The following is a 27,895-nucleotide window of genomic DNA, read 5'->3' on the forward strand; positions in this document are numbered from 1 at the left end:
CAGCTCACAAATAATGACATGGAGACTTATTATTCATTATAAGAGCTTGGGCCTTAGCTTAGGCTTGTCCCACTAGCTCTTATAACTTAAATTAACCCATTTATTTTAGTCTACATTGTGTTGCGTGGCTTGTTACCTCATCTCTTTGTACTGCCCATACTGCTTCCTCCTCATCTGGCTGGAGACTCCGCCTTCTTCTTCCCAGAGTTCTCTCTGCCCAGCAGTCCTACCTATACCTCCTGCCTAGCTATTGGTCATTCAGCTTTTTATTATACCAGTTACAGCAATACACCTTCACACTGTACAAATATCCCACAACACCTCTTCGTGCTTCAGTTTAAAACCAAGAAAGAAGCCATCTAATCAGCTGACTTCCTCTCTGTTTCACTGTCCAGAATGGTAACCTAACTCTGCTTAAATCAGCACTGTCCTTAGACCCAAGCAAATAAGACACTATTCCAGCTACTTCTCAGCAGTCGCCGAGTTGTTGGTTTTTAATTTACTTTTTTGTTTTGGAATAATTTAAATTTATGGTCAATGGCAAAGATTGCCCAGAGTTCCTCAACACCTTTTACCCAGTTGTCCCTAGTATAGTCATCTTCCATAAGTGTAGTGTTTGTCAAAAATTTAAAAAATTGTTGTTGTATATAACATTCCTGTGCCTCTAGTATAAAGCTTACTCGACCATACTAGAATGGTAGTATCACTATCATCTGGACCAAGACATGCCCATTGCACAGAATTTCCAAGGAACCTTCCATTAAGGATAGGGGAGGGGCTCATGATGCTCCACCCCTTCCTGGGGAGTTATTAACTGTTAATTGTTTCTGGGTGGAGGCAGAGACATTTTCCTCAGTTGTATACCAATGGATAAGTTGACCATACTCCAGTAATTAACCTCCTTTCCCATGTTTACGTTGGCAATCCTCATTAAAATCAGTAGGTCATTACAGGGTGGTAGTGGCAGTGCCCTTCAGCCCGGTCTACAGAGTTTCAGGACAGCCAGGGATACACAGAGAAAGCTTGTCTTGAAACAATGGGGGAAAAAATCAGTAGGTCACCAAAATAAAATAAAATGAAATAAATCCTCGGAGAGTAGAATGGAAATTGAGTGGTGAAGATGAGCTGGCACACACCTTTAATCCCGGAGATGTTGGAGCCCACTAGGAAACCTAGTGGCTGTACCCAGCAGGACTGCATGGGAGGTTGATTGGACCACAGGCCTGGGTACCAGGTGACTGTAACTAGCAAGGGGGGTGTGTGTCTTTTGCGCCACCCTTAGCATTGTTTTAAATAGACCTTTGGAATAAAGTTCTGGGCCCGTGGAGAAGGATCCAGTCCCACCTGAGTCTATCCTGTGTTTTCTCTTTCTCTTCTATTTCTAACTAAGTCTCTTATCCCTCATTCCTCAAGAGTTCCTGGGGTAATAAATAGTGGGGTCTGGTCTTCCACACAGAGGCAGGTGGATCTTAACATGACGGTGTAAATAGTGCTGGGAATTGCACCCAGGGATTCTCGGGCACTAGCAAGCACTTTACCAATTGAGCTACATCCTTTGACCCACTTGTTTCTTTTCTGAGACAGGTATCAGCATGGAACAAGGACTGGCCTGAAACTCCTAATGTTCCTGTCTCAGTCACGGAAGTGCAGTACTAAGTGCAATGTTACAATGGTAACAGAAACACGATATTCTTCACTTTGTAAAATGTACGTGCATCTGTGTGGCTAGATGTGTGTTTACATGCTCATAGATGGTTTTAGGTGTACAAATAGACGGCTGTGACATTAAAAGATCGCTACTCTAAACAGTCTACACTTACCACACTAAAACCCACTAACTCACTAGGCTTCAAGCCAGCAGGAACCTCACTAAGAGCACTTAGATCATAAGGCCAACATTATTTTCATTTGTTTCTCCTTTCAATTCTAGGGGAAAGAGCAGTCATATAATGTCATGTTTTGTTTTGTTTTGTTTTTCTTACAGTGCCAGAGTGCTATGTTTGAAGGCCTACCAGGCGGATTAACAAGATCCCTAAACAGACCCCAAAGAAAAACAGCACAGGACCCGAAACCCAGGTAGCGGCTGCTCTAGGGCGGAACTCGCCGGAAGTCTCGCGGGAGAGCGTCTCACCGGCGCGAGCCTCCGCCCCTGTTTACTCTAGTTCCGGTCCCCGGCCTCAGCACGCGCCCCGGCAGGCTGGTGTTTGCTCGCTTCCTCCGCTCCCAGGGCGGGCCGGAACTTTTGTCAGCAGGAACCGGTGTACGCAGTTCAGTGTTGTCGACCGGCGTCTAGGCGACGAGGCTGCTGTTCTCTTCCCCCGGCTGGCGGCCGCTGCGGGGTGCAGCCCAGCCGGTCAGGTTGAGGAGCGCGGCCGCCTGGACTGGGTCTATGGTCGCTCCGTGGGCCGCTCTGCTGGCTGGTGCTTTTGTATCAGGGCAAGCAGTATTCCATGGCAGGGAACTTCTGGCAGAGCTCCCACTAGTGAGTGAGCTTCCATTTTTCTCGCGCGGGACCCGTTCTGGGGCACGGGGAGGACCGGGCCTGCGACTCCTTTCGGGGCTTCCATCCTGGCTGCTCTTGGGGGTGTGGGTGAGCCTTCCCCGAGAAGCTGGGGGTCCGAAGCCGAATGCGCTTGTTCGGCGGAATTTGGGGGACTGTGGAGGGGGCAGGGATGAGCTTGAAGGATGGATAAGAGGACCGATCTCGAAGGAAGAGTGATGCAGTTTCATTTTGAATTTTGGGGTTAGTTAAGTGGGATGATATGGGCACCAGGCACATTGTTCCCGACAGGTATGGCTCGCTTTTGTTAGGTTTTGTTGAGAGCAACGGCGTTATAATCTCTTGTCATTCGCTTTACATGTAGATTTAATATTTATTTACTCAGAGGAGAGGAGTAAGTCGTCCTTGTTTCTACCTGCTGCTTCCTGGCTGTCCTTTATGCCAAATTGTCGATCCGTTTGTTGTGTGTCTCCCCCCCCCCCCGCGCTCGCCCTCGCCCCCGGGTTTCTGTGCAGTCCTGGAACTCACTCTGTAGACCAGGCTGGCCTCGAACTCAGAGATCCGCCTGCCTCTGCCTCCTGAGTCCTGGGATTAAAGGCTTGTGTTACCATTTCCTGACTTCTAAATTGATGTTTATGCCCCTAGAATATAGCGCAGGTGCTCTCAAAATGTATCCATTTTCATTCATTAGCCAATGTCTTCTATTTTGCTTTAAAAGTGTGTCTTTTCTAGATTTTATTTCTTCCTTTACCCATCTAAATGAATGAATTTGGGTGTCTGCCAGTGACCATGGAAGGGCTAAATATCTAAAACATTTATCTTTACAGGCATTGGTTAAACATGCAGGAAGTTGTGTGCTTTGAGCAGGTTGTCAACAGAATAAAAACTGAACGGGACTTTATACAAGACATCTTTGTTTAAGTAAATTTTAGAGTGAAGAGAAAAACAAAATTTTAGTTCTGTGAATTGGATTGGCTCTTTTTCCTCTTTGCCCAAGAACGGGGAAGAAAAAGAAAAGAGTGGGTTTGGAAACCTTTTTCTGGAAAGCATGTTTTCCCTTGCTACAAAGTGATGCTAGGGAGATGAAATGCTCATAAAGCATTACTATGGGACATACTATTCTTCGTTGTTTTCACTCACTGAGATGTTATAGTTAAACTTGAAATACAGAAGCAGGAGACCCAGAAAGGCAGGTTAAATTTGAGCCTATAGAGGCCTTACTATAAAGGGTCCAAGAACTGTGTACTGGTGCTTTGTAAAAATGACAGTATGAAGGAAATCCAGAAACAGGTAGAGTCTTTGAAAAACATCAGGAGATTCTTTTTGTTTTGTTGTTGTTGTTTTTCAAGCAGGATTTCTCTGTGTAACAGCTCTGGCTATCCTGGAACTCGATTTGTAGATTAGGCTGGCCTTGAATTCATGGAGATCTGCCAGTCTCTGCCTCCCGAGTGCTGGGATTAAAGCTGATTCTTGACCCTCAAATTCTGTTTTCTCCTCAAAGGATCTTGCTGAGACTGTAGGTGGGTTGCTGAAAAGCTAGAGAAATCAGATGAATAAATTCCCTGAGAGTTTAAAATGGAATCCATAGCATCCTTTTTTATCGACCAGGCATAACAGACTGACACAGAATTATTAAAGATAGTTAGCAAAGCAGTCACAAATAGCCTTAAAAACCAAAGGGATTAATTTTTTTTTTTTTTTTTTTTTTTTTTTTTTACCAACAAGACTGTGAAACTTTAGGGGTGATGGGGGAAATGCTGGTTGAAAAAAAAAAATACTTCATTAGAAAAATGTTTAATTTCCTCTGAGGCAGAATTTACTTGAAACATATGAGCACGTGTTGAACAACTTAAGCATTGTTGAGTATAATTTACTCATCATTTTAGAGACCTATTTGAAGAATTAATGCTGAGACTCTGTGTGTGTGTGTGTGTGTGTGTGTGTGTGTGTGTGTGTGTGTGTGTTTCAAAGGTAGGCTAGTGCTCTGTCTACCTCTAAGCTACGTTCCTAGCCAGACACTGTCTTTTAAGGACGTACTTCCTAAAAAGCAAAAAAGAAGAAGCTGGGTGTAGTGCTGCATGCCTTTAATCCTAGCAGTTGGCAAGGTGGGGTGGGGGGTCGTTGGCAGGCGGATCTCTGAATTTGAAGCCAGCCTGGTCTACAGAATGAGTTCCAGGACAGTTATGGCTACACAGAGAAACCCTGTCTCAGAGGGGGAAAAAAGCATGTACTTAGAATATGGTCATCTTGTTAAATCTTAGTGTTTTAGGTGTTTTTGCTTGTTGGCTTTCTATACCATGTTTTAACATCTTTCCTTTTTCTAGTTTGCAGTGGATTTTGGATAAACAAGATCTGTTGAAAGAGCGCCAGAAGGACTTAAAGTTTCTCTCAGAAGAAGAGTATTGGAAGTTACAAATATTTTTTACAAATGGTAAACTCTTAAATTGGTTGAAATAGTATAGTATAGCTGCTCAACCTTTGAGACTCTTTTGTGTGGTGATTTTCAATGGATTATTACAGTCTATAGTTAATGCTTTTATTTGTACATTTATCGTCTTAGTTTTCTGGGTAACACTTTTTGCACCTTATGTGTCAGAAGCACAGTGTTAGCTCACCTCCTCAGGCATTTCTCGTGCAGCCCCTTTTAAGGCTGGCTAAAACAAAGTAAAAATAAATGATTCTTTAAATTGATATCCTGTAGTTGTCATTCTTGCCTTATAACTTTACATTAATGAAAGGGGATTTAGTCAAGAAACCTTTACTGTACTGGGATAGCTTTGTTGCCTGTTATTTTTTTTTTTTTAAATTAAGTAATTCTCTACTCACTCCACATGCTATCCACAGACCTCCCCCTCCTTCCTCCTCAGCCCTCTTTCCCAAGCCACCCCGCATCTTCACATCCCCCATTTATTTGTTTTATGTGTATGGGTATTTTGCCTGCTTGTGTATCTACACTCTATGTTGTGCCTGGTGCTGAGGAGGTTTGGCTCTCTAGGGACTGGAGTTATAAATGGTTTTGAGCCACCATGTGGGTGCTAGGAATAGAACTCAGGTCTTATGCAAGAGTGGGTGGTGATCTCAACTCCTGAGCCATCCCTCAGCCCTGCCACCATGATGTTTAATGCTGTCACTCTCTGCAAATCTTCCTTTCTCTTGTGTAGAAGATTAGCTATGGATTTCTTGGTAAAATAACAGTAGGTATTTTAATTTTTAAAACTTTTTATATAGATAATTTGAAAAGCACTAAAATATATAGTAAAAGAAGAATATTTGATATTCAACCTCCTTATCCCAAGATAACTTGTAGGCAGTTTCTTGTTTGTGCATATTGCTATATTTGCAAGTCTTAGGCAGCTGTGATTCAGAGGGTGTCAGAGAGAGTACCTAGGTGTGAGTGGACATAATTCTAACATGTAGAAATTACTGTTAAAAGCTAATGTTATTAATGTTATTATAATGATGCCAGGTGATACATTTAAATTTTATTATTTCCCTTTTAGTTATCCAAGCATTAGGTGAACACCTTAAATTAAGACAACAGGTTATTGCTACTGCTACAGTCTATTTCAAGAGATTCTATGCCAGGTATGACTGTTTTCTTTATTTTGTTAGCCTGTTTGAAATTCTCTTCTAATTTTCTTATGCCATACATAAGTAAGTCGCTTGTTTACTATAGAGTTAGGAGTCCCTGCTCCTTGATCACCCAGTGTGCTTTCTAAACGGACATCATTTAACTCTTGTCTAATCTTGTTGTAGGTATTCTCTGAAAAGTATAGATCCTGTATTAATGGCTCCTACATGTGTGTTTCTGGCATCCAAAGTAGAGGTATAAAGCAATTTTCTGTTCTTCATCAAAGTATATTCATTATGTATAGTTAATCTTTTTTTATATTGCCTTTGTATGGGGGTAATTTATACAAGATAATATATACATCTTGCAAATAATTATATTTTTTTATTTAATAAATATGGTACTTATTATGTATCAGGTGCTTTAATGAGACCCTTTATAAGTTTTTATTTAATCCTGTAACAGTGAAGTATATAGCAGTAGTATCCCTATAGGGTAAAAGGGCCTTGACCTTGACTTGATCCTGAGACTAGAGCCAGGGGAGAACACCCTGACCCTGATTTGACCCCAAGCCTGAGACCAGAACCAAGAAAAAGAATCCCACCAATCCCTGAGCTTGCCCTAAATCAGGCCACAAAAATCCCACCAATCCCATGGAAATCTCTGCTCCCCCAGAAGCCCTATATAAAGCCTGCCTTCAACTCAGTTTTCTGCTGCTTCTCATCCAACCAGAGGCAGTCACCCTCCTGGGTTCTTCCCTCCCAATAAATCTCTTGTGTGAGGTTTGTTGTGTGGTGTGACTTTGTGGTGTGCCTTGGCTCCCGAATGCCAGGATGCCTTTCCCTTCAGAGATGCAGTAATTCCATAGGGGAAGCCTTTCCTCTCAGAGCTGTAACACTTGCATTGGGCAGACCTTCCTGCTTAGCTGTCAGCACCTTTCCCCTCAGAGCTGTGATACCTCCATTGGGAAACCTTTTCCCTTCAGAGCTGTAACACTTTCATAGGGAAGCCTTTCCCCTCAGAGCTGTAACACTTACAATCCCCATCTTATAAATGAGGAAACTGAGGCATAGAGAGAGCAGCAGTCATACACCTAGTCAGTAGCAGAGCCAGTATCTGAGTCCTAATAGTCTAGCCCCTTATCTTATGACTTAATTGCTTTGCTATTTTTAAAAGACATTGTTGGGCTGAGTGTGTTGTGTATGTCTTTAATCCCAGCACATGGGAGGCAGACGCATGAATTCAAGGCCAGCCTGACCTACATAGTGAGTTCCGAGTTCCAAGATAGCCAGAGCTATATAGTGAGACCTTGTCTTGAAACAACAACAAGAAGACATTATTTGGTGCTAAGTTGTGTTAAGTACCATGGCTTATCTACTGTAGCCTAAGAATGTCTCTGCTTCTCTCCCATATTCTTTTTCTCTATTCCTGTCTTCTCTGGTAACAAAAAATAGAGGGAAAGTGAAAGGGTAGGCTAGGATTAGGAAAGGCTATAGCTCTGTAGACTCTTCTCACAAGGAAAAGTATGGGTAGTGGGAGCAGAGAAAGTAGGTAAGAGAGAAGACAGATAAGGATATGGACCAACAACTGGATTTCTCTCAACTTATTTTTTCAGTGTTGTTGAGAAAGCTCATCTTTCAGCTATAACCCAAATAGTAGCAGATTTTGAGAACTGGCTGTTTTTCTTAACTAATCCGCACAATCTCTAGTCTATTGTTTCTATTCTTGGTAATGTCTTTAGAATATTAATTGTATCCATGTGAATTGAATGTGATTTTAACCTAATACGTTTATACTCCTTTTGTGTTCCTTTTGATTTAGAAGTATCCATGACTTCTTTTCAAATTATCTCCCAAGAATACTAAAACCTTTTATAGGAACTTTTGTTAACTCTATGGTTTCTTGAGATAAAGTTTGAATAAATCTAATTATGGAAGTCAGTTGTAGAATGCTTGCCTTGCATCCATGAGGCCTGGTTTCAGTCCTTAAGACTGGATTTGTGAAAGATCTTTTTGGATAAAGGGGCCTTGTAGGTGAGTTATATTTTCAGGTTTGGTTGTTGAATTACTTTTTTTTGTCTTAAAAGTCTTTTTTTATATAATGTGTTTTGATCACGTTTCCCCTCCCCCAACTTCTCCCAGATCCTCTTCCCTTTCCACCCAACGTAGTGTTCTTTTTCTTTCTCTCAAACAAAACATCATAAAACCAAAAACATAAAACAAAATCAAAACAAACCAAAAAGCCAGAAAGAAGTGGAAAGCCTGCAAAACACAAAACAGTAACAAAAACCATGGGGTTCATTTTGTGTTGGCCAGCTGCTCCTGGGCATAGGGCCTGCCCTAGAGTGTGGTTGATAGACCCAGTGTCACTCCACAGGGGAAACTGGTTTTCTCTCTCCCAGCAGGTATCAGTTGCAGATAGCATCTTCATCCCCCTCCACTCAGTCTGTTGCATTACATTTTATCTCGAACTATGACCAAATTTCTGTTTTGTTTAGTAGAATAGAAATTGTGTACAAATCATATTTAATATACACTCCTTAGTTTTTAGTTTTACTTATTAGGGTTTGAAGTTTAAATTTAAATACACACACACCTGGAAACAACCTAGATACCCTTCAACTGAGGAATGGATAAATAAAATGTGGTACATATACGCAATGGAGTACTACTCAGCAGAGAAAAACAATGACATCACGAGGTTTGCAGGCAAATAGGTGGATCTAGAAAAATTCATCCTGAGTGAGGTAACCCAGACTCAGAAAGACAAACATGGTATGTACTCACTCATAGGAGGATACTAGATGTAAAACAAAGATGACTAGACTGCTACTCACAACTCCAGGGAGGCTACCTAGAAAACAGGACCCTAAGAAAGACACAGGGATCTCCCAATGATAGAGAAATGGATGAGATCTGCGTGAGCAAACTGGACGTGAGGGGGAGTAATGAAGGACAAGTCGAGGGAAGAGAGCTTAGGGGAGCGGGAGATCCCAGCTGGATCAAGAACAGAGAGAGATCAAGGAATAGGAGACCATGGTAAATGAAGACCACATGAGAATAGGAAGAAGCAAAGTTCTAGAGAGGTCCCCAGAAATCCACAAAGATACCTCCACAATAGACTATTGGCAATGGCCGAGAGAAAGCCCAAACTGACCTACTCTGGTGATAGGATGGCCAAACACCCTAACTGTTGTGCTAGAAATCTCATCCGATGACTGATGGAAGCAGATGCAGAGATCCATGGCCAGGCCCCAGGTGGAGCTCCAGGAATCCAACTGGGCGAGAAAGAGGAGGGATTGTATGAGTGAGAATTGTTGAGACCAAGATTGGAAAAAGCACAAGGACAAATAGCCAAACTAGTGGAAACACATGAACTATGAACCAATAGCTGAGGATCCCCCAACTGGATCAGGCCTTCTGGATAAGTGAGACAGTTGATTAGCTTAAACTGTTTGGGAGGCATCTAGGCAGTGGGACCAGGACCTGTCCTTAGTGCATGAGCTGGCTGTTTGGAACCTGGGGCCTATGCAGGGACACTTTGCTCAGCCTAGAAGGAGGGGACTGGACCTGCCTAGACTGAATCTACCAGGTTGAGCTGAATCCCCAGGGGAGTCCTTGCCCTGGAGGAGATGGGAATGGGGGGATGGGCTGCGGGTAGGGGGGAGCAGGAGGAGGGAGGACAGGGGAATCGTGGCTGATATGTAAAATTAAATCAAATTATAAAGTAAAAAAAATACACACATACACTAGATTAGGTTATAGAGTACAGATACACCCCCCCCACTCCCAGTTCTTTGAAAAAGGATTTCTCTGTGTCCTGGCTGTCCTGGAACTCCCTTTGTAAACCAGGCTGACCTGGAACTCATGTCTGCCTGCCTCTGCCTCCCACGTGCTGGGATTAAAGGTATGTACCCCCAAGCCTGGGCCGAATTACAGATTTTTAATTGAAGGTATTTGAATAGTTTTTAATTTGTTATGGCCCAATTCTTGCTTTTTCCGCTTTAAAAGGAAGTAAACAATTTAGAAATCTTAAGTGATTTACCTGAAATTAAATGAGAGTGTATTTAAAGTACATTACTTGATAAATTTTATTATTTTATAGTGGTAGTATATTAGATTGAAAAGGAAATAACTTACCTAAGAAGCCTTGTATTCCATTATAACTGCTTCATCCTTTCAGAAAGGTTGGTGTTTTTGTGGTCTTCTGAGTAATATCAGCATTTGTTCATTTATTGATTGACTGGTTGGTAGATTAATCGTGCTAAGGATTGAACACAGGGCCTTGCACATTCTTGGCAGGCAAGCAATATACTTCTGAGCTGTACTCCAACCCAAATTGTGAAATTTTTTTCTAAATTATTGAAATTTTAAGGAAAGGTAATACATTTAGAAATTTAAATACTTCATAGATAAGTAGGTAGAAACTGAAGAGGCAGTCAACATGAGAAGAACTTGGAAAAACTTTTGAGTAGATTTCATATCTTTCATTTTTATTGGATTAGTAAGTATTTGATCTCATTCACTTTTCTCTAGGAATTTGGTGTAGTCTCAAATACAAGATTGATCGCTGCTACTACTTCTGTATGTAAGTGCAAAAAGTATTCTGTTTTAAGGATGAAGTCTAAAGAAAGCTGTAACATACAGATTTTGTTTTATATTTTTTTATGAGCCACATGTACGTGAATTTATTACGGCTCCAAAGACTATTCTTGCATATTAGACAGGGAAAAAATGTTTGAAAAGATGTTTTTACTGATGTAGTTATGTAGACCTGTGATCTCAGTGCTTGGGAGGTGGAGGTAAAGGATTAAGAGTTCAAGGCTAGCCTCACCTACATAGTGATTTTTGAGCCAACCTGGGCTATATGACACTAACTCTAAAAAAGGGGAGGGTGTTTTTGTCTTTGTTTTTTTAATTTATTTTCATTTTTTGTTCATTGATGTTTTGCCTGAATGTATGTTTATATGAGGATGTCAGAAGCCCTAGAACTGGAGTTATAGACAGGTGTGAGCTGCCATGTGGTGCTAGGAATTGAATCCAGGTCCTCTGGAAGAGCAGCCAGTGCTTTTAACTGCTGAGCCATCTCTCCAGCCCTGAAATTTCTTTTCGATTTATTTTTACTATTTTATGTGTATGAGTGTTTTGTCTGCATGTATATCTATGCACTACATTTGTACTTGGTGCCCAGGGAAGTGATGAGCTTCCTTGTGGGTGCTAGGAATTGAACCTGGGTCCTGGGCAACAACAAGAAGTACTCTTTAACTACTGAGCCAACTCTCCAGCCTAAAAAACAAGTTTTTGTATTCATTACAATATTACTTTTTTTTTTTTGAGACCAAGTCTCATCTGAAACTTGGACTCCTCTAGCCTTTACTTACCAAGAAGGACTGCTAATCTCCTGGTGAGATTACATGTGTGGGCCATCATGCCTAGTTTAAGACAGTACTTTTCAATGGTAAAAAAATTAACTGTAATGATGGGAATAATGTATTTTCAAACCTTCAAATTGTATGGTACAGAAAAGAATGTGACTGTGTAGATAGACAGTCATCTGAGTTAATTTTTGTTTGTTGGTTTTTTGAGCCAGGATGTCAATGTTGCTGGAGGGCTTCTCTCCAGGTTCCCCAAGCCCCGCAGTCCCACAATCCACTTATAAAATAATCACTCAGACGTTTATATCACTTATAAACTTTTTTTCTTTTTATTAAAATAGAAAAGGGGAAATGTGATTTTGATTGTATGTTAATAAATAAAGTTGCTCGGGGGTCAGAGCTATTAGAGCCATAGCAAGAGTGTGGCGGTGGTGCCGCACGCCTTTAATCCCATAGATCTCTGTGTGTTCAGGGATACAGCCAGCATTGGAGACATATGCCTTTAAGACCTGGGGGGCTGTACATACAGACAGTGACGAGGCAGTCACGTGTTTGGGTTTACAACCAATGAGAAGGCAGAATGACTATGAAATGACTTATACACAGGGAAATAGATCTCTTTCGGGAAGCTAAAACCACCGCAGGAGGAAGGGTGCGATTTTAGCTCTGAGCTCTGATCTCTTGGCTTTCTCTTTTACATTGGTTCTGTGTTTCTTATTTAATAAGATGGTAGCCCTGGCTGTCCTTGAACTCACAGAGATTTGCCTCTTGAATGCTGGGATTAAAGACTTTTATTATCACATCTAGCAACACTTGTGTTTTTAAAGAATTATTTTTAATTATGTGTAGGTATGTGTTTGCATGTGGGTATATGCATTTGAGTGTAGGTACCCAAGGAGTCCAGAGGCATCAGTCCTTGTAGCTGGAATTATATAGTTTTGTGAACTGCCTGGTGTGGGTGCTGAGAACCAAACTCGGGCCCTCTGGAAAAGTGATCTTAACTGCTGATTTCACCTCTAGCCCCAGTTAGGTTAACTTTTACCCCATTTCTGTCTCTTTGTACTTGTGTCTCTTTCTATCCAGTTGCATAACCTTCTTAGACAAGTTGCTCTACCTCTTGGCCTTAGTTTGGTTTGTTTGCTTTTAGACTTTTGAGACAGATACTCGCTATGTAGCGCTGGCCTGACTCATGATAGTTCTCTTCTCTGAACTCCTAAATGCTGAGATTATAGGCATAACCCACCATCTTTCCCAATTCATATCAGGCCTTTTTAAAATTGTCATGTGTGTATGGTTTGCTGTGTACGTATGCATATTTGTATGTGGTAGGCATATGTACTTGTGTGTGCATACACACCAAGACCTGAGGTTGATGTATAGACTCATCCTTCATTTTTCTCCACCTGAATTTGTTGAGGCAGGGTCTCTCCATTAAACCTAGAACTTGACAATATGGCTAGTCCTGCCACTACAGCTTACTGTGGGGGAGCTCTTGTCTCTGCTTTCTGCTGGAATCACAGATGGACTGCCACACACATAATTTCTGTGTCTGGAGATCCAAACTCTGGTTTCTGCATGCTTGTAGCACTTCAACTGCTGAAACATCTTCCTAGACCACATCTTAGGCTTAAGGGTAGAAGTTTGCTGTAAACCTTTAATAACACCATACATGTGTCACCTCAGTGATGCTCTGAATTGTTTTCTGGAAACGTATTTAATCTGTTGTCTAATCTGCAAGATGGAGAGTTATGATGAGGATAAAACCAGTTAATATGTACAGCATGTTGAACAATACCTTGCTGTTTCTTTTCTAAGATTATTATACCAAATATCAGATTGGATATTTAAACAGAAAGGTATTTTCTCAAAGTTCTAGAGTCTGAAGGTCCAAAAACCAAAGCACCAACAAGTTTGGTTTCTCTTGTGGCCTTTTTGTTTGGCTTTATGGTTATTCTTTCATTGCCCTTTGTGTGCCTGCACCTTTACTTTCTTTCTTTCTTTTTTTTTTTTTAAGATGCATATAAGTATCTTGCTTGTGTGTACATCATGCTAGTGCTGTGGAGATGAGAAAGAGAATATTGTATCCCCTGAAACTGGAGTGATAGACGTATTAGTGACAGCTATGTGGATGCTAAGAACCAAACTTGGGTCCTCTGCAAGAGCAGCAAGTGTTCTTAACCACTGAGCCATCTCTCTACCCATTCCCCATTGGTCTTCCACATTGTATTAAAACAGCAGTAGTCGGGGGTGTGGTGACACATGCCTTTAGTCCCAGCACTTGGAAGACAAGGGCAGGCAGATCTCTGTAAGTTTGAGGCCAGCCTGGTCTACATAGTGAGTTCCAGGACAGCCAGAGCTACTTAATGAGACCCTGGGTGAGTTGGGGGAGGGACCAGCAGGTTGACATTCTGTTGCTGTGAAGACTATTGAGTGAAGCAGTTCTTTTATCGTTGTTGTTGGCTGTTTTGTTTTGTTTGTGAAGCAGTTTTAAAGGAAGGATTTATTTTGACTCATAGCTTCAGAAGTTTCTGTCTGTGGTTTGCTGCTTCCGTCACCTTTAAGCCTCTGGTGAAGCAGAAACATCACAATGAAAGGGTATGACAGGGGAGAGCTACTTACTTCATGATGGCCAAGAAGCAGAGGGTGGAGGAGACTGAGGACAGGAGGAAGTATCTCTTTAGTGACACTCCACCAGGGATCTGCGTCCTCTAATTAGGCCTACCACCCACAGCTCTACCACCTCCCATTGGGATGTTCAGTTAGGACTCCATCAGTGTTTAGAAACTTTATCTTTCAGTGATGGCATCCTCCAGCTGATGACTTAGCCTTCAGCATATGAGTCCCGGGGGATACTTTATGTCCAAACCACATCAAGCCATCCTTTGACCTAATTTAACCTTTACCTCTTTTTAAAAATGATTTATTATGTGTATGTGTGTTTGGTGTTTGCATGTACGTATGGGCACCCGAAGAAGCCAGAAAAAGGGTGTTGCATTCCCTGGAGCTGTAGTTACAGGCAGATGTGAGCCCCCTCACACGGGGTGAGAACTGAACTCTGATGCTCTGCAAGAGCAGTGAGTATTCTTAACCGCTGAGCCTCTTTATTGCTGTAAAGGTCTTCTCCAGGTATAATCCCCTTCTGAGATGGTAGGGGTAGGACTTAAGCATGCAAATTATTGACTTTGTTTCTTTTAGTTCTTTGAGACAGTTTTACTACATAGCCTTGGAGAGATGGCTCAACCCAGTGACCTGAGTTTGATCCCTAGAACCCATAAGATGTCCTCTAAATTCCACCCACATCATGGTGTACGTGTGTGCATACACAAACACAGAATAAATAATAGATGTTTAATGTAGATCCAGTGGTGGTAGCGCATGCCTTTAATCCCAGCACTTGGGAGGCAGAGGCAGGTGGATCTCTGAGTTCAAGGCCAGCCTGGTCTACAGAGTGAGTTCCAGGACAGCCAGGGCTTAAAAAATAAAAAAATAAAAAATAAAAAAATAAAAAAAAAAAAAGTGGGTCATATTGTTTTAGCATAGGTGGAATAGAAGCTGACAGCATAAGGTAAATCTAGTCTCTTTAGATGTGTTAAGTGTCCAAATCCAGGGGTTAGTGATATGTATCGATTACAAACTTTTTTGAAACAGGATCTCACTATCTAGACTAGACTGGCCTCAGACTCAGAGAGATCCACCTGCCCTCCCTATTGCTGGGATTAAAAACATAAACCACTGTGCTGGTCCTATACAGACATTATTTTACCTTGTTGAGTCTCTGCCATTAATAGGGACCTGTTTTATTTGTATACTTTATACCCTACTTACATATAAAGGAATTCTAAAACCCAGAAACCTAAATGGAAACATTTTCAAAATAAGGAAAAGAAAGAATATTAATTTCCTCATGTTGAAATAGTTCTAGGTTTCAGATCTTGGCAGATGTTACCTAAATTATGTGTACAGTACTTAATTTATAAAATACCCCTTTTGAAAATGTAATACAGAAAAGCACAGAAGTCCCCTTATTTTGAGTGAAGGAAGTCACTTGTACCAATGGAAGGATCTATAAACCAGAGCTGCTGGAGCTGCCAGTTGCTATCCTAATTGGCTTAAGTATTGTAACTATGCATGAGTTGGCTGTTTGAAACCTGGGGCTTATGCAGGGACACTTGGCTCAGTCTGGGAGGAGGGGACTGGACCTGCCTGGACTGAGTCTACCAGGTTGATCTCAGTCCTAGGGGGAGGCCTTGCTCTGGAGGAGGTGGGAATGGGGGTGGTCTGGGGGGGAAGGGGAGGGGGGCAGAACAAGGGAATTCATGGCTGATATGTAGAACTGAATGATATTGTAAAATAAAATAAAAGAAAAAGTATTGTAACCTAATGACTTGAATACAATTTTCTCAAAAATACTTAAGTATGTGTCACTCTTGACTTCTTGAGGAGATAACAGTTGTTTTTCATTTGTACTTCATTAGTGAGTACAAATGGTAACAATGTTGTATAACAAAATGACTTTGCATGTATCATGGTGTAGCAGATCTCTATTACCTTGAGGCCTGCCTAGCCTACATAGCAGGTTCCATGCTAGCCAAGGCTACATAATGATACCTTGTCTCAAACAAAAAACTAACAATAAATAAATACATTTATGTGTTTGTTTATGAATAAATACATTTACATATTTATGTCTTGGTAAAGAAGCACTTGTAAGCTCAGAAATCATCAATTAGTTAAAAAAATTCTTTAGTCTCAGATAATCACTGCTGATTTTGGTATATTATCCTAACTTCCCTCCCATTTTTTTATAGGTTGCTATATAGGTGTCCTGTATTCATTCTAAGATAAATACAGGCAAACAGAAAAATACCACTCTAGAGTTGAAGGGATTTTAGAGATGTTAGAATCTAGTGATTTTTTTTCAGTCTTTTAATTTTTTAAAAAGCAGTAGAAGCTTTTTCCTTTCTTCCTCCTTTCCCTTCTTCCCTCTCTTTCCATATCCTTCCCTCCCTGCCTCCCCTCTTCCCTTTTCCTTTACCTCTGCAATCTTGCCTATACTCCAAGTGCTGGGAGTGAAGGCACATGACACCATTACAGCGTGAATCTTTATTTGAAATAAAATTGAGGTTCTCCAATTGTATAGGCAAGCTCATCACTCAGTCTTTGTCCTTCTTGGAAACAAAGCTCTAAATCTTTTAAGTATTTCTGAGAGCTCCTCCTGGAGGTAATAAATACAACCTACCTTCTAATATTTTGTGTTATGTTAAAGAAATTTTGGATAAATTCATGTTGGCATCTTCTTGATTTTAATTGTTTTGTTTCGTTTCTTATAGTAAAAACTAGATTTTCATATGCTTTTCCAAAGGAATTTCCATACAGGATGAATCATGTAAGTATATTAAATAAAATTTTATATTAACTAACTTCATTTTCTATTAGAATAAACTTCATAGTCTCTTAGGAATGGGAGTTTCAAGTAATATAAAATATAGACATTATTGTACATTAAATCTCAGTAACTTAATAAATAAATAAATAAAAGCCAGGTGGTGGTAATGCACGCTTTTAATCTTAGCACTTGGGAGGGAGACAGAGACAGGCGGATGGATCTCAGTAAGTTCAAGGCCAGCCTGGTTTACAAAGTGAGATCTAGGACAGCCAGGACTCTCAAAACAAACAAACAAACAAATCTCTATATGTTTTTTCTGGTAATAGTTGACAGTAGTGATTATTAATCTTAGATGCCAGTTAAATCACCTTAGGAAGTTTTTGTTGTTTTTTGTTGGTAGGGGAAGGGTTTGGCTTTTTGAGACAGGGTTTCTCTGTGTAGTCCTGGCTGTCTTGGAACTCTCTAACTCACTCTAAAGACCAGGCTGGCATCTGTCTCCTGAGTATTGAGATTAAAGGCATGTGCCACCATGCCCAGCTTAAATTTGAAGTTTCAAACAGTTCCAACAGTTTCTGTTTTGTTTTGTTTTTGTTTTTAAGTAGCAGGAATTCTGGGGTTGTAGCTCAGTAGTGGAGTAAATGCTTAGCATATCTGGGACTTTGGGTTCAATTCCAAGTTACTACCACCACCCCCCAAAGAAGATCATGATACTGCCTTTTCCTTATAAGAATCTAAAACATGTAACAGTCAAATGCTATTTTTTGCCAAGACTCCCTATTTGCTGTTTACTCTAAGCACTCGGGAGACAGAGGCAGGCAAATCTCTGTAGCTTTGAGGCCAGCCTGGTCTACGTAGTTGGGCCCTGACTCAAAAAACAGACAAAACTCATAATTTTTATTGTGAATGTTAATGCTAATATCAGTTACTGTGTTTATTTTCTTGATTTAGAAATTTTATGTAAGACTGGTAAATGACTTAATTTGTCTGCATCTGTAAGTTGTTAAACAACAAAGAATATTCATGTAATTATGCTTATTTTCACTGGGTTTTTTTTTAACAGATACTAGAATGTGAATTTTACCTCTTAGAATTAATGGTATGTATATTTTTTCATAATACAGTAAAACAGTTTAATGAATTGTTCTGAAGGGAGGTATATTTTAAATTTATCCAAATGATACGTGATGGCAAAATCATAGAAATATAATAGCATCATCACTTATTCCTTTCTGAGACCTATAAAATAATTTTTATCTCTTACTTGGGCTTGAAAAAAAAGTCTTTTATTTTATTATAACTATATTAAAGATTACAAGCAAATAAGCCAGGAAGTTAAACCACTGTAAACTGTGTGCACAATTTGTTTATGTGTGCAGAGTTAAAGACAGATTATGTCTTGGGCAGAATTCTGCTCCTCCATGAGAATTATGGATTTATAGGCTAATAAGAAGTGTCAGTGTGTTGCAGATGTGACACTTTGAGTCTCTAAGGGAGAGAATGGATGCTGACTGTCTGCCAACTGATTTACCAAAGTGTATTCCAGAGAAAGCCCTGCCTTCACTGTTACAGCAGCTCAGGGTTATGTTTGAGTAAGAGAATAAAAAGGAAGCAAGTATAGAGATAGAGAAATTAATCTGAAATACACAGAACAATTAGTTGGAAAATGATACAGTTTTGTGTTATAATAAACCTGCTTTTATACATATATTTTTAAACTGTTTCTAGGATTGTTGCTTGATAGTGTATCATCCTTATAGACCTTTGCTCCAGTATGTGCAGGACATGGGCCAAGAAGACGTGTTGCTTCCCCTTGCATGGTAACTGGAACAGAAGTTACTCATATGTAACGTGATACTAGACAGGAGGGTTGGTAACTGAATATGTGGTTTGGTATTATAAGGTGCTCCAAGACATTTTATATTCAGCAGCTCTCTGCTCATTACATTTTAATGGCTACAGTGGTATAAGTCATAAAGTCATCCATGTCTTGAATTACCTATCTGATAAGTATTTCTTTTAATGTTTTGTATAAAAACATGACTTTACATGAAAATTAAGAATAATTTTTTTTCAAATAATACTTTTTGATTGGATTCAATGTAAACCCATTTCAAATTATGGGTTATTCATTTTACTTTTTATTTTCCAAAAATGTGGAAAATTTATTTTACATAGTTTGTTGTGGGGTCCCAAAATCGAAAATAAGTTAGTTTTATATTCAGTAGTGGGTATCACTTTGTTGTCACATTCACACATATACGGTTTTGCCTCTGTTTTCATGTGTGGCTGTTCTCAGTAACAGAACAAGGTTGTAAGTGTAGAAAGATGGGAGAAGTTCCGTAGTCAGTGACGTACATGTGCTGTTAGTAATGCTAAGGTTTACATTTCTACAGGAGGATAGTGAATGATACCTACCGCACAGATCTTTGTCTGCTGTATCCGCCTTTCATGATAGCTTTGGGTATGTAAATTTGGGGTGCCTTTATTGGTTAAACTGTTTCTGCCTATTTAGGTTATGCTAAAATACATTTCACCTAATCATAATTTATGTTTTTATGTAGTAGACTAATCCTTGAATGTGAGCTTTCAGTAATGTGCACTACAACAGATTAGCATTATTGTCCCCCAGCCCCCTTCTTTGGTAATTTTCCCCCCTTAATTCATTTAAATCAGTACCTAAACAATGTTTTTGTTTGCTTAAGGGGAAAATTCAGGTTTAAATCTGCTGTTATTAGTTGACGTTAAGTATCTGGTTTTGATTTCCATTTCTGGATCTAAGAGCTTAAGGAAAGAAGTGTCTGTGCTTGTGTTGCTAGGAGAAGTTAGCTGGCATCCCACAGCATGGAGAAGGGATGCAGTGATGGGCTAGAGTAGACTACATTTAGACATTGCTTTCTTTACACTTGTAGAAACTATTAGCTAATTTTTCTGAGTTTGTACAACTGTGGGAGGGATAATAAAGAATTGTTTATTACAAAGAATCTTATAAAGAATTATTTCAGTAGTTAAGTGAAATGTCCTATAGAACACCAAATGCCTGTTATAACCTAGGCACTTAATAGTTTCTGCTCCTTTTTTCTCTCCTGTTGACTTTCATGGCTCCTTTCTTACACCACCACCCCCTCTTTAAATTAATCCAGACTTCTTTTTCTTTTAATTTTTCCCCATACTTAATTTCACTGGATGGGTTTCCCCTCTCTCTTTTCAGTTATGTCTTTTTTCATTGCTCTTTTACATTTATTTTATTTTATATGTATGAGTATTTTGGCAGCACGTATATGTAATCACTCATGCCGTAAGCCCTTGAAGGCCAGAAGAGGGCACCAGATCCCCTGGAACTGAAGTTAGAGATAGTTGTGAGCCTCATGTGGATACTAGGAATTGAAGAGAAGTCCTCTGCAAGAGCAGCAAGTACTCTAAACAGCTGAGCCATCTCTCCAGCCCCCCTTTTCAGTTACTTCATAAACATTGCTGGTTTTCATCTTTATACATGAGCTATAGCATGAGCTATACTTAACACCGCTGCAGCACTGGTGGCTCTTGTAACACACTGGCCTGTGTAGGATTCTGAAGTAACACCAGTGAGAAAAGACGCTGGGTTTGTATAGATAGGAAGGAAGAAATAGCAGGGCACATGGCATGATTTTGTCCTCCGTGTGTGGTCTATGTTCCCCTTAGGTAGTCTTACTAAAATGTGTGGCTTTTATAATCTTTTATATGTTGAAACATTAAAGTAAATGTGTTTACTTGTGAACATTGGCAAGTTCGTGTGACAGTATGGTACACATAGTAGAGGTTAGAGGTCAACCTTTGTCATTCTTCAGGAGTCATCTTTTTTTGTTTTTGTTTTTCAAGACAGAGTTTCTCTGTTTAGTCCTTGCTATCCTGGAACTCACTTTGTAGACCAGGCTGGCCCCAAACTCAGAGATTTGCCTGCCTCTGCCTCCTGAGTGCTGGGATTAAAGGTGTGCGCCACCACTACCCAGCATCATCTACCTTCTTGAAGCAGGGTACCTCATTGGGACCTAGGGCTCATTTATTAGATTAGGCTGACTGGCCAGTGAGCCCCAGAGATTACATGTGTTTGCCATCATGTCCAACATTTTCTTTTATGTGTGTGGGTGTTTTGCTTACATGTGTGCCTATGCATTGTGTGCCTGCATTGCAGAAGCCAGAAGAGTGTATTGGCTCATCATGATTGGAGTAACAGTTGAGTTATCATGGCTACTGGGAATTGAACCCAGATACTAGAAGAGCAGCTAGTCCTCTTGGCCTGTTGAGCCATCTCTCCAACCCTAGTCCCATGCCAACATTTTTTTAATGTGGGTGTTGGGAATTGAACCCAGTTCTTATGCTTGCAGTGCAAGCACTTGAGCAACTACGCTGTCTCCACAGCCTGAATCTGTTCAGCTGAGATCGTGTGCCTGATCAAGTTCTTCATGTCCATGGTCCTCACATAGCTCCATTTGACACTTGACTGACACCTCGTTAGCCTTGCCCAGAATGTATTACCTTTTTAAATTTTGTTGCTAGCATGATGATTAGTGCTAGTTAGTTAACTTTAGTTGGAAACTACTTAGTTCCCAACTAAGGGTTCTTTGATCTTAGCTATATATGTTGGTTATCTCAGTTGTCTGTCCCTTCTGTAATCTAGCCATCTTTTTCATCCAGTTTGGTGATGGGTCTCCAGCGTCCTTATGCTTATTATAGTTAGATCATATTCTACATATTATTGAGCTGGGCTTGTGATTCTAAATACAAGCTAACATCCCTCACACTCTCACAGGGAATATTTGGCATCCAAGGAGATGGACCTGGATTTCATAGTGAAATGAGATGCCATGGCATCTCATGGGTATAGAAACCAGGGATGCTGTTCAGCTTTTTTTTCCCCAAGACAGGCTTTCTCTGTTGCCTGTCCTTGTTCTTACTCTGTAGACTAGGCTGGCCTCGAACTCACAGAGATCTGCCTGCCTCTGTCTCCCGAGTGCTGGGATTAAAGGTGTGCACCACCACTGCTCGGCTGCTGTTCAGCATTCTTTATCACACAAGACAGTATGGTTTGGTTTTTTTTAATTTATTTATTTATTTTATGGATATGAGTGTTCTATCTGCATGTACAACTTTATGTCAGAATAGGGACATCAGATCCCTCTTCTGGTTGTTAGCCACCATGTGGTTGCTGGGAATTGAACTCGGGACCTCGGGAAGAGCAGCTCTTAACCACTGAGCTATCTGTCCAACCCCCAAGACAGTCTTAAAAGCTTTTCTAACCAAACATAACTGTCGTGCAAAGGTCAATAAATGCTTAAGTGAAATTTAGCTTTTTAAAATTTAGATTATATCCCCTAAGGATAGGTTCCATTAACTGGAACTAAAGATTAAGGTCTAGGGATGGAGAGTCTGGTGTATGACATTTGGGTGAGGTCTGCTTCTATAGACCAAAGGTCACCAGGTCATTAATAATATCCCAGCTTTCTGGATAGAAGCATTTTATTTCCTCCTCTGAGGAGACACCCATGTGTGATTAACATTCCTGGTTCCCCCTGCAGTCTGTGGATGCAAGGACTTTTGTGCGCCCAACAAACATTTTTAAGACTTGCAGTACATTGGTGAGGTGGGCTTTGTTTTCTGTCACTGACTCGGGGGTGTGATTTGACTACTTTGCACTACTATTCATAGGTGATTTTCCCTGTTTACTTTTCTTGGTTGGAGTTGTTTCTCTTGTACAAATCTGCCCTCAGGGCCCTACAGCTGACCAGGATACAGTGAAGACAGGGTGTCAAGAACTGTCCTGGAGCCAGAAGTTTTTCTCTGTATCATTAAATTAATAAATGGTCTATTAAATGTTGATAGACAATGTAAAGTGTTTGTAATCTCAACATTATAACTTACTTTAGAAAAAGAGTATTGGAAAATATGATAAAATCTCTATGAAAATCTTCTAAGACTGTTTGCCGGTAAATTTGAACAATTGTTTCTAATTTTTTTATAGCTTGCCTACATGTAGCCTGTGTTGTACAACAGAAAGATGCTAGGCAGTGGTTTGCGGAACTTTCTGTGGACATGGAGAAGGTACTCTTGTCTTGTTTTAACATAGTCTCGCTGTGCAGCCCCATCTTTCCTGGGACTTGCTATGTAGCTCAGGCTGGCTCCAGTGCATGGAAATCCACCTGCCTCTCCCTCCCAGGTGCTGGGATTAAGGCGTGTGCCGCTGTGCCCTGCATGATGTATGTTCTTTATATGCTAATACCTTGCTAGTTCTTGCTACTGATAGCTTTTGAAATATTTTCTTCTAGATTTTGGAAATAATCAGGGTTATTTTAAAACTGTATGAGCAGTGGAAGAATTTTGATGAGAGAAAAGAGATGGCAACTATTCTTAGTAAGATGCCGAAACCAAAACCACCTCCAAACAGGTATATTTTAGACCCAATCACTGATTTGATTTCATTGTATGGTGTACTCAGTTATATTTTTCTTAGATTGTGCTATCTTTCATCTTTTTCTAAAAACTTATACTAAACTTTCTTGATTTCTGTCTGTGTAATTTCTGTCTTGATAAGTTGAAGATGTCTCAGTTTTAAGATAAGTTCTGTCTAGCAACTCCCTAATGCAATGGAGGTCTATTACAGGTATCCCTCAACATACCGTCACATTCTGTACATAAATGGAACTGGACTAGGTACACCTACTTGAAATTCAGAGATAAAAAGCTCAAAAATAATTCTTTCCATTTGATTCTCTGCCATTCTTCTTTCAGTAATGATTATTTTATACATTTCAGTAACCATTTTCAAAAATTTTGATAATCTGATATACAAAAGATAATAAATTTTGACTTCCGAGTGACCCTATGATCCATAGCACACAGTTACATATAATTTTGTAAAAATGAACCTCCTCTGTTAAGAAGTTTTTGTGGTTTTCATTGAATCTGCTCACTTAGTTGAGTGGCCCTCCGCCCTCACTGTGTGTCAAATCATTGAAGGAAGAGAAAGAGGTGAAAAGGGAAATGAATGCTGTCGGCCTAGTTGTTACTTTAAAAGGTCATGAACACTAAGATGCACTTATAGACTGCTCTGGTTACAGTGATGTTACAGTTGAGAAGAAAATGATGTTACTGTTACTAGGAGCTGCTTAAGGCAGTCATTCAAACAGCTACCTTTGGATGCGTTTTTTACAGAAGCTCCCTGAGTGATTCTCCACTAATGGCAGGGCCTGAAGCTGCAAGATGATGATGGACAAGATAAGGCAATCTCCTATTGTCACAGTTACTGGTATTTTCAGCTTTAGTTCCTTTTATTTTAATATTCAGCATTTTTCTAGGAAATTACCATATTTTTTAATGTATAAAGGTTTGTTATTACCATATGATTTTATGATGTCATTGGACAGCAGGCTTTTTGTTTTTGTTTTTGTTTTTTTGAAAGACACTTTGGATTTTCCTAAAGAATAGAAGTAGCGTTTTACATGTCTGATTTGATTTTGTAGGAAATTTGTCCAGAAGTTGTAATCTCTATGTTGAGTGATACCTGTAATAATAGTGAAATCCCAAGCGCTAACTTATATCTCTGAATGTGTATGGACACTAACTTCCAGACTGCTTGTTGTGTATGAGGGCCCAAAGTTACAGAAGAATAAAAACATAAAACCAAATGTTAGTTTTCTGGACTTTAATTTTCTTCACCTGTGTCTTATAGTCAGAAATGTCTTTGTTTTATAGAATTGTGCCACAGAATGATAAACTTCGGAAACTAGTAGTATTATCAGGTGTTGAAAATGAATCTTTTAATTGGCATAAAATTTCTTTCTTCCCCATTTGAACAGTGAAGGAGAGCAGGGTCCAAATGGAAGTCAGAACTCTAGCTACAGCCAATCTTAAAACACCCTGAAGAATCCTGTAGTGGACCACTTGGAAGTAAAGCATTGGACAGTTTGAGTAATGTCTTCATTGGAAATCAGATGCAAACGAATAGCTTGTTTCTATCAAGCCTATTGGGAATTGACTTAATTTTCACAAAATAAGTTTTCCTTACTTAATTTGATTCTAGTGTGTAATTTATTAGATCTTAATTATAGAGTTGAGTAAAGCTCTAAGGGGACATTTTAGACACACGCAGACATTTCAGAGTTAACTTCTCTCCCACACAAATGTACGCACACACAATAATACTGGTTTTTGATTAGGATAATTGACGTTTTTATTAATAGCTTTTTTAATTAAGGCAGGAGACATGAAATGTCATTTGTTTAAAATTCTCTTTGGACATTAAGGGACCAAAAAAAAGGACATAAAAAGTCAGTAAGAGCCCTTCACCCTCCCCAGTTAAAATTTAAAACTTTTATTCTTAAATAAATTAAATCTTAGGGAAAATTGTAATGTTTTGGAATGGTATTTATAATTTGAGGGAGATGAATCAAGAACTTACTGATTTTTAAAATGTATTTTATTCAATATTTTTTGTATCATCACAGAAGATACTAGCCCAACCTGTTAGAAAAGTGCAATATGTATAGTGTGCTTTGACAGTTTAAAGCTTATATTGACTTATTAGCTGTTTTGAAATGCTGGGAAACCTGAAAGAAAAAGTTATTTGCATTTAATTCACAGTTAATAAGCATTTTAAAAGTTCAATTTGGTTGAACAATGAAGCTGAAATTTTAATGTTCATCTTTAATCTGTACTGGAAATTTTTATGAGATTTTATTAGACCCCAGTCTAATTTTGTGTTTTAGTGTGAACTGACAGATGTACAGTAAGTATTCTAAGTCAAGAACCTACTCAGAGTGGGGCGGTGGTGGCGCACGCCTTTAAACCCAGCACTTGGGAGGCAGAGCCAGGCGGATCTCTGTGAGTTCAAGGCCAGCCTGGGCTACAGAGCGAGATCCAGGACAGGCACCAAAGCTACACAGAGAAACCCTGTCTCGGGGAAAAAAAAAACCAAAAAAACAAAAACAAAAAAGAACCTAGTCAGGTTTCAGGCTAGTGTGATACTGGCCATTCTTAATTTTGTGAGTGTAGACTTCAAAATAAATGTTAAATCTATGGGACTGGTATCACTGGAACTTCATAAATTACTCATTTTCTTCAGACTTGAAGGAAGAATGACAAATAAAACTTGGAGTAATGGAATATTAATGTGTAGTTTTGCACTTTTAAAAAATAAATCATGAAAAAAATTACTGAGCATTAACTTCCTAGTTAAAATTAGAAGAATAAAAGTTAAGTTCTTCAGCTATATTTACTAGTGTCTTGAATTCATCTTGTTAAGTTTTACTTAGGATTTCTGAGAATCTTTCTGCATGTTAAATTAACACCCGTTATACTTTGTAAAGGGGTGATTTCATATGGTTTATGAGTAGATTGTAAGGAAAGTCTTGATTCCTTACGGAGAACATGGGATGAGCTGGAAAGGAGACACATTGGTACCAATACGGAACCTCCTAAGGTTGTATAAGGATAAGAAAAACAAAACAAGCTCTCTGCAGGCCTTATGGAGTGAATCTGAGCTTAGCTTGGATGCTTGGTGATTGCTCATCACAGTCATTAGCCATAGTTCTATCTTCAAGCTTTTTTTTTTCCAGTTTATTTTTTCAGTCTAATCTTTATGCTTCATGGTTTTCTTTGCAATCTCTTATTGTAGAAAATTAAAAGTTTACAAGAGCAGACAGAGCAGTGTAATAAACCTCCATGTGTGTATGAGCTAGCCTCAGCAGTTACAGATTCATAGTCAATTTCACCTTTTTTCAACTTCCACAGTCTCCAGTTTGCATATTAATTTTGAAGAAAATTCCAGATATATTATTTCATCCGTAAATATTTCAGTATGTGCTCCTGAAAGGTAATGGCTCCTTAAAACACTATAAAAGTACTTTTAAAGGTTTTTTTTTTTTTTATACTTTTTTGTACTTTACTTAAAAGTAATGAAATTAATTATCAAATTTTACATTAAAAGTTTCAGTTCCTAGCAGAGTGGTGGTGGTGCACGCTTTTAATCCCAGCACTTGGGAGGCAAAGCAAGGTGGATCTCTGTGAGTTCAGGCCAGCCTGGTCTACACAGCGAGATCCAAGAGAGGCACCAAAACTACACAGAGAAACCCTGTCTCGGAAAAAAAAAAAAAAGTTTTCAGTTCCCTGGGAGTTACAGAACAGTCTATGTATTCATTTATAAATCCTTTTACTTTTAGATTCATGGATTCTTCCTCCATGTTATTAAAAAAAAAAAATTCCTAGTTTTCATTTGTTAATCTATGAAGTTTCCCATAGCCTAAATTTTGCTGTGGGCATTCTTAGCATGCCATTTAGTGTGTTTTCTTTCTCCTTTGTATTTTTGTACGTTGGCAATTGAATATGAAGGTCGATCACATGGGGATTCTCTTTGTTTTGGCTAGACTACTGTATAAGGGGGCAGTCTCTTCCGTTAGTAAGCACATAGTGGCTGTTGCTGTATTGTCACCCACATGACAAGTATTGTTTTTCAGAATCAATTACTGTCTTAGGCACACTGTCCAGTATCATAGCCACCAGCCACTTAGGGTTGAATGGTTACCATGTGGCTTGTCTGAATGCAGATATGCTGTAAATGTGCAAACGTGTTGGATTTCAGGTACTTATTACAAAACAAAAGAATGTTAAAAATCTCAATTTGTTTATAACCATTATGTGTTTTAAATGATAATATTTTGGATACATAGAATTAAATAAAACATTATTAAAATTAATTTTTCTTGTTTCTTTTTAATTTTTTAAATGTAGGAACTTTTAAAATCACAGAGTGGCTTGCATTGGACAGTGCTGCTGCCAGATAATAATGAAAATGTTAAGACTCCTGTCTCATTCCACCTACCTCTCATTCCCATTTCCTCCTTTCTTTTTAACTTGTAGTCATTTCTCTGCTATTTACTTCAACATTTCCAATTAGCAAGCTCCTAATATATATTATCATTAATTTGAACATTTACTGTATGTCAAATGTACATCATGTGCTGAGTTTGAGCTAGTTCTCAGAGTAGCTTTACTCCAGAGATGAGAACTCAGTCATAGTTGAAGTGACAGCTTAGA

General features: G+C 39.3%; 1 protein-coding gene across 3 annotated transcripts; it reads left to right on the forward strand.

Moving 5' to 3' along the window:
* The first annotated feature begins 2,179 nt into the window (after positions 1–2,179).
* Positions 2,180–27,555, forward strand: Ccnc (cyclin C). 3 transcript variants are annotated; one of them, XM_006979264.4, is made up of 13 exons: positions 2,180–2,482; positions 4,825–4,931; positions 6,001–6,085; positions 6,257–6,326; positions 10,607–10,658; positions 16,776–16,831; positions 17,892–17,927; positions 18,557–18,648; positions 19,225–19,292; positions 22,827–22,906; positions 23,131–23,249; positions 24,017–24,110; positions 24,661–27,555. In XM_006979264.4, exons 1-12 carry the CDS (start codon positions 2,451–2,453, stop codon positions 24,066–24,068), a joined length of 849 nt encoding a protein of 282 aa, XP_006979326.1. In that variant the 5' UTR covers positions 2,180–2,450; the 3' UTR covers positions 24,069–24,110; positions 24,661–27,555. The 3 variants fall into 3 exon arrangements, with proteins under 3 accessions (XP_006979326.1, XP_006979324.1, XP_006979325.1); XM_006979262.4 differs by lacking the exon at positions 24,017–24,110; XM_006979263.4 differs by lacking the exon at positions 24,661–27,555 and having other exon boundaries at positions 2,187–2,482; positions 24,017–24,489.
* The last annotated feature ends 340 nt before the right edge of the window (positions 27,556–27,895 follow it).

Source organism: Peromyscus maniculatus, chromosome 2 (assembly GCF_049852395.1).
Source record: "Peromyscus maniculatus bairdii isolate BWxNUB_F1_BW_parent chromosome 2, HU_Pman_BW_mat_3.1, whole genome shotgun sequence".
Taxonomy (NCBI): Eukaryota; Metazoa; Chordata; class Mammalia; order Rodentia; family Cricetidae; genus Peromyscus; species Peromyscus maniculatus.